The 9,270-nt window shown below is 36.9% G+C and overlaps 2 protein-coding genes across 2 annotated transcripts in view; both read left to right on the forward strand.

The window, feature by feature from the left end:
• Positions 1-6,405, forward strand: part of LOC105554326 (chromosome unknown open reading frame, human C10orf131) — a 46,368-nt gene extending 39,963 nt beyond the window's left edge. The window contains exon 8 of the mRNA XM_012000757.1: positions 6,304-6,405. Within this exon, the coding sequence (XP_011856147.1) occupies positions 6,304-6,405 (102 nt within the window). The remainder of the gene's footprint in view (positions 1-6,303) is intronic.
• Positions 537-9,270, forward strand: part of LOC105553846 (coiled-coil and C2 domain-containing protein 2A-like) — a 33,914-nt gene continuing 25,180 nt past the window's right edge. Inside the window, exons 1-3 of the mRNA XM_012000004.1 lie at positions 537-674; positions 2,902-3,004; positions 6,304-6,401. The gene's annotated coding sequence lies outside the window, so the exon portion shown is untranslated. The remainder of the gene's footprint in view (positions 675-2,901; positions 3,005-6,303; positions 6,402-9,270) is intronic.

The following is a 9,270-nucleotide window of genomic DNA, read 5'->3' on the forward strand; positions in this document are numbered from 1 at the left end:
CAAAAACAGGTGCTTTTCTTATAGGAATTGCTTAGAGGGCCCAGTCTCCTGAAGATAATTTCCCAGAGGATCACCAGTGTATCCATTCATAAACAATGTTTTAATAAGTAATTCTCCTTTAACTCTGGCCCACGGTTCTATACACCATTTGTCATAGTGTTTCCATAGGAAATTATTTTTGGTTTTATAACTTGAAAGTCCAACTTCCACTCCACCAGCACACAATGGTGAGATAGATGACAATAGTTAATAGCAAGATGATTAAAATACTGTAATATAAATATATTTGATGAAATTAAGAGTCATAATCAATTTAAGGAAAAAGAATCAAATTATTGTTTTTTGTTTTTCTATATCTCTTGATTTGCCTTCAATTGAAATGTTACTTTTATAAAGAAAAGTTTCTTATAATTTCAAAAGAAACTGAATCAAATTAACATCGTGCACTTATTTTTCTTTACAAGGCAATAAAATATGACCTGGGAAGTTCATTTATGAACAAAATGGAAGGTCCAAGGGAAATATACCAATTAGACCTCAACATTGTGGGTTTGCAATTCAGCCATCATCATCTCTTCAATCAAGAACAAGTATTATGTGCTAGGCTTCTCCAACTATATGAATGTTTTCAGGACAGGCAGCAACAGAATGTATCTCAGCTGCTTTATGAGAAGGTGAGAATGGCTTTCATTATAAAGCTAAACATTTAATATTGAAAGAGAAAAAATTCCTTGTCCAGAGCAAATTATCAGAACATTTTCTAAATATTTAAGTAGAACAATGGTTCAATTTCAGTTTCTCTGAAAAGAAACTGTAGGAATTGACTGACTGGGGAGAAAGCTTTAAATATATCCAATGGCATATTTATTTACCACAAATGGTTTACTAATCAATGGTATTCTTGGTCCTATAGCTCAAGAAGAGTATTTGAAATGATTGTTACTGAAAAGAGCCATGTGGCTTTTTTAAGTCTTGTAATAAAGTATTTTAATTAAAATATTAGAAATCTTGAATCTCGTAACAAATCTGAAGAGTCTTGGTCCGAAGCTGATTAATCCAAGTAGTCATCTCATGACATCATGAGGGCTATATGAAGTCTGAAGAGAAATAGAAGGAGTACCCACTGATTACTTTTACAAACTTGTGCCTCATTTAAACTCTCTGCTAGGTTTCTGATATATGAGCATTTTGTTGACTAGTGTTCTCTTGGGAAAGGTATTTTGATAGTATGTCTCATTCAACTAATGAATACATTTGAAATCAAATACTTGTAAGATATTTAATGAAACATTCAGTCCCGATGGAGCCACAAAGCCATTTCAATAAACTGGACATGAACTAATTATGAACCTTCATAAATATCTGTTATGGACCTTCATAAATATCTGCTTTTTTATTTTTATTTTTGAGACGGAGTCTTGTTCTGTTACCCAGGCTAGAGTGCAGTGGCGTGATCTTGGCTCCCTGCAACCTCTGCCTCCCGAGTTCAAGCGATTCTCTTGCCTCAGCCTCCCGAGTAGCTGGGACTACAGGTGCCCACCACATGCGTGGCTAATTTTTGTGTTTTTAGTAGAGATGGGGTTTTGCCATGTTGGCCAGGCTGGTCTCGAACTTCTGACCTCAGGTGATCTGCCTGCCTTGGCCTCCCAAATTGCTGAGATTACAGGTATGAGCCACCACACTCAGCCGATATCTGCTTTTTAAAATACAAGTTTAAAACCCACAGGACTTAATCCTTTTTTTTTTTTTTTTTTTTTTTTTGGTCTCATTCAGGCTGCAATGCAGTGGCTCAATCATGGCTCACTGCAGCCTCAACCTCCCAGGCTCAAGCTGTCCTCCCACTTCAGACTCCTGAGTAGCTGGAACTACAGGTGTGCACCACCACACCTGGCTAAAGTTTTTTTCTCTTTCATAGAGACAGGCTTTTGCCATGTTGCTCAGGCTGCTCTTGAACTCCTGGGCTCAAGTGATTTGCCTGCCTCGGACTCCTTAAATGTTGGGATTACAGGTCTGAGACACCATGCCCAGCCAGGAGTTAATCTATTTGATTTGATGGAGCAACTGTGTGGGAGAACTTAATAGATGAACACCATGCATTAGCAATATCAGAATATTTCCTAAAATCAATATTGGATATTCTAACTTTTAGTAAAATATGGCCATTTTTTAAATGAATGAAGGAAACAACTCAGATTAAAATGCAGGTCATTTAAAAAGTGATTTGATCTACAGATTTCTGCTTTACAGAATTTTTTCCAATAATATTATAGAATCTTTAAAGTCTTATCTAACAATATCAATTGTAGTTTATTAGAGTACCATCTATTAAAGTATATATGGACTCTAGGTTTATTTTTCATGTATATGCATGGGTCTGTGCATAAAATAAAAACTTTTGGGGTTATTATTTGCAATATGTTTCAGTATTATTATTGTATTAGGAGCCAAATGTAATTTCTTAGCAGATTTTTACTTGTTTTCAATTTATTCTCTTATATGAATATAAATATTTTCTCTACCTCCCAGTAAATTGTAAAAAGAGAAATGTGGTTGGAAGTGTGCATAATCTTCTCTTCTAAGGTGGAGAAGAGCAGTGGGGAAGAGAAGAAAAGGCCACGTGGTGCAGAGCGTGTCCGTCGGCCTCCCACCAAAAGATTAATTTCTTAAACATGGATAATTTAGACACTGGGTGTGAAATGTACGGCTTTGCCTGTTCCCAGTGTTTTCAAACCAATTCAGAGTAGTGGAAGAGTCATTGGCATCCAAAAAATTCTTAAACTGAAATATGCTCCTTTATATGAGTATGAATTCCACTTAAAGAACAAAGAGGGATGTTGCTGATAGTATGAGAGAGTAGAAAGGATGCTCAGCTATGCCGACTTCTGCTCTTTTTCCCTCTAGCTTTAAAAAATTGTACAAATAATACAGGAATACATTCACACTGGAAAAGATTAATTGTAGAAGTGTCAAGATGTGAAAGCCCTAATTCATTCCACACCTCATAGTTTGGACATCCTTTAGCTCTTTAAGTACATCCTTAAAGTTCTCTTCTCCCTGTATTTCTATATGTATGTATGCCATGATTGTTTTTAACATAAATTGGATCTTACCATATGTATTATTTGGCAACTTGGTTTTTTTTAGATACAGCATCTTGTTATGTTGCCCAGGCTGGACTCAAACTCCTGGGCTCAAGCAATCCTCCCACCTCAGCCTCCCAAGTAGGTGAGACTACAGGTGTGCACCACCATGCCCAGCTGGTTTTCTGAAATTAATACTCTATCTTGGAACTTTATATGTATCACTATTATATATATATGTCCATAATATAGGTTTATTTCAATATATTTAACATATTTAATCACTCCCATTCAATGGCACTTAGGTCATTTCTCTATGATTAATAATGAAGCAGTGAATATCCTTGTACCTATATATTTGAGCACATCTATGAAAACTTCTATAGGGTAGACCCATAGAAGTGAAGTTGCCTGGTCAAAGTTAAGGGTATATGCAGTTTAAACTTTGTTAGAAAGTGATAAAATGCCTTTTCCAAATGTTTTTCCAATTTGAATTTCCACTGGCAAGGCAGGACAGAGTCCACTTCGCAGAGACTTCACCAATATTCAGTATTATTTTCTAGCTTCATCTTTAATTAATTCATGAGTTAAAAAATAATATATAGGCTGCGCACGGTGGCTCACACCTGTAATCCCAGCACTTTGGGAGGCTGAAGCGGGTGGATCACGAGGTCAGGAGATCGAGACCATCCTGGCTAACATGGTGAAACCCCGTCTCTACTAAAAATATAAAAAATTAGCCTGGTGTGGTGGCGGGTGCTTGTAGTCCCAGCTACTCGGGAGGTTGAGACAGGAGAATGGCGTGAACCCGGGAGGTGGAGCTTGCAGTGAGCCGAGATGGTGCCACTGCACTCCAGCCTGGGTGACAGAGTGAGACTCTGTCTCAAAAAAATAAAAAATAAAAAAATAGTAATAATAATATATATATATATTTTTTCTAGATGTAGGTCCATAAAAGAAGTATATCTTTTAAATATGTTTTATATATTTTTGTCCTATTCTGTTACTTGATTTAAACTTTATTATATATTTCAGCGAACATTTTAAATTAAAAAAAATTCTTTTTGAGAAAGGTCTCACTCTGTCACCCAGAGTGCAATTATAACTCACTTCCGCCTCTTAACTCCTGGGCTCAAGTGATGCTCTCACTCAGCCTCCCTAGCTGGGACTACAGGTACATGCCACAACAACCAGGTCATTTAAAAAAATTTTTTTAGAAACGAGGTCTTTCTATGTTGCCAGGCTGGCCTTGAAATCTTGGCCTCAAGCAATCCTCCTACCTCAGCTTCCTGAGTTTTCGGAATTACAGGCATGAGCCACTGAACTTGGCAAGCATTTTACATTTTTACGAGGTCAAATCTGTTAATCTTTTCCCTTGTGAATTTTAGATTTTTTTTGTTTGCTTCCTAAGCTTCCTAAGACCTTCTCTAGCCCAAGTTTATCAATTAGGCTATTTTTGGTTGCAATTCAAGGAAAACTTCATCTCAGTTACTTCAGACAATAAGGAAAGGCATTACCTCATATTGTCCAAGTTAGGGCAGCTCTAGGTTTGGTTAATTTGGTGTCTCGACAATATTATCAACAACCCTAGCCTTTTCTGTCCTTCTCTTCATCTTCAGCAAGTCGACTTGGGGTTAGCCCCACTCATGGAAGCTAACCAAGTGGCTGCTCCAGTTCAAGGCGTGCTGGTCAGATAGATAATATGCAGCGTAGTGTCTCACGTTGAGAGCCTTCTCCAATCTCTCTCGTCCTGCAGCAGATTTCCCCTAATATCTCATTGACTAGAAATGTTTCACATGATCATGCCTAAACTCTTCATTGGCAAGAATGAAATTGCTGCAAATAGCTGCACTAATCAGTTTACCTCAAAAACACATGGAAAATGGTTGAGCAATTGAACAAAATTGGTGTTCTGCCAACCAAGAAAAATGATCCTTTAAGGGCAATGAATAGTGTCTGACAGACCAAAATTATAAAGACTTCCTTTTATATATCCTTGTGGTGTATATTATATATGTGTTTGTATATGTGTATACATATGAATGTGTGAGTATATGTGTGTGTGTGTGTCAAAGGGCATGTGTGTATATAATTTCCAGCCTTTTCTATCTAGAGTTTATATCTGTGTCTCAGGTGAGACTGGGCTCCAACTCCACTCTTTCTCCCAAAAGATCAGCCTAATATCCAAATACCATCATTTATTTCCCTATTGATTTAAAATACTAACTTTATCCTATACCAGCTGCACATATTTATTAACATATAGGTTTGCTTGAGGACTAGTATGGTCTAGTACCATACTGTTTCATTACCATATTTAATTATTATATGTCATAGCACAAGTACCTCCTCATTGTTGTTCTTTTGTAGAATGTTTTTGGATACCCCATAGATTTTATCTTCCATATGAACCTTAGAATTAGCTTGTCACCTTCTATTTTTAAAATCCTGTTACCATCTTTATTGTGATTGTGTTGTAGTGTTACATTAATTTTGAAAGAAATTTGATCCTCATAAAAATTGGGTTTCCTCTTCCAGGAATATAGTTTGTTTTCCTATGTTTAGGTCTTCTCGTATGTCTTCCAGTAAAAGTTTATATCAATTGACTCTAGTCTTGAAGTTCCCACAAATTACCCCTACCTGTGACAGACTTCTCCTTTATGTGTTTTACGGCCTAGTTTCCTCCTATTCTATTGCTCTATGGATGTTACTCTGTTTTATACCTTCTGTAGTATATCTTGTTCTCTTGATTTTATTCTTCTTGTTTTCCTACATTATGCACTTATCTGTAAAGACAGTTATCAGTATATTTATATAGATATTGATGTGATGATGGCAATGGATGTGGATAAAGACAGACATATGTTTTTTCTGTAACTATGGGATTTTAGGTGAAAGATAAGATTGGTACCTGTGCTCAATATTCCTTCTTGATCTAATGACATTTCTTTATATCAATTAATGAATTGATTGTCTAGTAATGTTCAAGATACTAGATGTTATTAGATACTAAATTGATGTTTATTGCCTACATAGATATTGAGGCTCTTCTCAGTTCCTCCCCAAGGTGCTTATATAAAATATATTGTGGAAGATAAGCCAATAATACACACAAAGTTATACATTTGTTCTGCTGCTGCACACACCTTGACCTATAGGTGAGCTGGAGTAATGGTAACAGGTGGATAAAATATACCAAAGAGCTCTTTTTTTGTTGTTATAGCTGAAAGCACTGACAGATGCTACTGAATTGTCAAATGAAAATTCAGAAATAAACCAGCTGACGAGAAAATCTTTACAAGATTATTATTGGCAAATAAGGTAGGTTTTGAGCCATTCATGTTCATCAAGCATTCATTAGGTAACTTCTTTAGACAAAGTACTGCACTTGCTATGGAAGATAAAGAAAAGTACACAATCCCTACTTTTTAGGCGATTACAGAAATGGTTTCAATCTTTTTTAAGACCCACGTTTGTGTAAAAATATTTCACAGGTGTGCCATATGAAAGTAATTCTAGTTTTAACATCCATTGATTTTTTTAAAAAAGTTGAAGAACTATAAGTTCATGAGTACTTTGAAATTGACTTGGATTATATTGATCTGAAGTGTTAGTGTATATTTGATTATTGGTGCACATTTACACATGTGCCAGATATGTTATTATTTCAGAGTCTAAAGACACTTTTTCACAAGTAGTGGATTTAAGGACCCCTGTAAAAAGCATGGTCTACAAGTTGGGAGCCATTGGCATATAGACTGGAAAGCGAAGTTATGAAAGTGTGAAATAACTGGAAAAGTAATTCCAAGACAAAACATATTCATGTGTCACAGAATCTCTAAGAGCAGGAAAATTCACTGGAAGGTATTCGTAATCAGAAGACAGCCTTCATTCAGATTTCTGACATGAATTTATACAACTTATTTAGCCTAAAATCTATCTCAGATTTAGAATTTAACTTAAAATAGTCCCAGATTGGCATTGGCACCAAACAACTGGCAAAGCAAATACATATTTTTCCTGAAAGACCACAGTTTTAATCCTAGCTCAGAGATTATTCAAAGATATAACACTTTAAGGAACATGAGCTTACAGTTTACAACCTCTTCTATCACACACGCACAAAGACAGCATGAATAAGAGCCAGAAGAAATAATAGAAGGCTCATACAAAGCAAAAGCTTAAGAAAATAGAATGATCAAATATAGAAAATAATAGAACTTTTTAAAATATGATTTAAAAATAAAAGACAAGCTTGAAAATATGATCTACAAACAAGATAGAGTAAATTACTGAGTACTTCTTGAGCTATTTTTATATAAGAAGAACCAAAGAGAATTTATAGAATTGAAAAACATAAAGTGAAAATTAAAAAAATTCAATGGAAGGAATTTCTAGGAAGATAGAAGAAGCAGCAGCACTAGGAATTCATCTCCCCACCTAGACAGCAGTTGTACTAGCAGAGAACCTGTCTGATGTAACTACAGTTGTCCCTCAGTATCTGCAAGGGATTGGTTCCAGAACCTCCTACAGACACCAAAATTCATGGATGTTCAAGTCCCTTGTATAAAACGACATAGTATTTGCATGTAACCTATGCACATCCTCTCATACACTTTAAATCATTCCTAGATTACTTATAATACCCACTACAATGTAAATGCTATGTACATAGTTGTTCTACTGTATTTGTTTTTTCACATTATTTTTTACTCTTGTATTGTTATTGTTGTTGGCTTTTTAAAAAATGTTTTAAATCTGAGATTGGTTAATCTGTAGATGCAGAACTCATGGATATGAAAAGCCTATATTTTGGAACTCTGGAGTGTATTGAAGGCTTGCAGCATCCAGAGGAAGGCTTGGGTGGTAAATTGGGGTTAATTTTGGTCAATGTCAGCTGTTAGCACAGCAGCAGCTATCTCCCCACCCCTACCCCTCAGCCCCATGGCAGGCAGCTGTGCACATGTTCCTGGAGTAACCCACACACATTTTTCAGGAGCCCAAGGTAAGCAAAAAGGACCTTATCCTACAAATATTGGGAACATGTGCTCTGATCACTGCTTACTTCTAATCACAGAGGTGCAATGAGAGGGGGACCATTATTGTTGTACTTTTCCCCATTGTTGCAAGCCCCTCTATCTCTGGATAAAGTGACTTCCAGGGGATTTAAAAAGCTAGTGCCCCTTCCACACCCCTTCATTATTTCTTTTTCCTCTTTTGGGATCCAGATATTAAAGACTATGACATTTAAAAGCAACTGCATATACAGGGAAAATTAGAAAGTGACCACACATGCACAGGGAAAGGCATCGACTCAGAAAAGACCTGAGAGGACCTTATGTTTATACCTCAGCCTGATCCTGGGCACAGAGACAGCTGACAATGATGTTTTTGTTTGTTTGTTTGTTTTGGAGACAGAGTCTTGCTCTGTCACCCAGGCAAGAGTGCACTGGCACGATCTTGGCTCACTGTGACCTCTGCTTCCCGGGTTCAAGCGATTCTCCTGCCTCAGCCTCCCAAGTAGCTGGGACTACAGGCGCATGCCACCACGCCTGGCTAATTTTTGTATTTTCACTAGAGATGGGGGTTCACCATGTTGGCCAGGCTGGTCTCGAACTCCTGACGTCAGGTGATCCACCTGCCCCGGTCTCCCAAAGTCCTGGGATTACAGGTGTGAGCCACCACACCAGGCCATGATTTTTTTAAAAAATAACAATAACAAAAAACAGCAAGCCCTGGGAGAGGAGGACAATGTGATTTCTAGAGTTACCACATTATTAGATTCAAATATCCAGTTTTCAACAACAGAAAAACACAAAGGTATACAGAGAAACAGGAAAGTATGGCCAACTCAAAGGAAAAGAATAAATCAACAGAAACTGTGCCAAAAAAAAAAAAACCTACTAGATAAAGACCTACTCGATGGCAGATCTACCAGATAAAGACTTTAAAACAACTGTCTTAAAGATGTGCAAAGAACTAAAGAAAGACGTCAAGAAAGTCAAGAAAACTGTATGTTAAACCATGCATAAACAAAATAGGCCAGATGCGGTGGCCCCAAGCCTGTAATCCCAGCACTTTGAGAGGCTGAGGTAGGCAGATTGCTTGAGGTCAGGAGTGCAAGACTAGCCTAGCTAACATGGTGAAACCACATCTGTACTAAAAATACAAAAATTAGCCAAGTGTCGTG

This window comes from Mandrillus leucophaeus, unplaced genomic scaffold (assembly GCF_000951045.1).
Source record: "Mandrillus leucophaeus isolate KB7577 unplaced genomic scaffold, Mleu.le_1.0 Scaffold117, whole genome shotgun sequence".
Classification (NCBI taxonomy): domain Eukaryota; kingdom Metazoa; phylum Chordata; class Mammalia; order Primates; family Cercopithecidae; genus Mandrillus; species Mandrillus leucophaeus.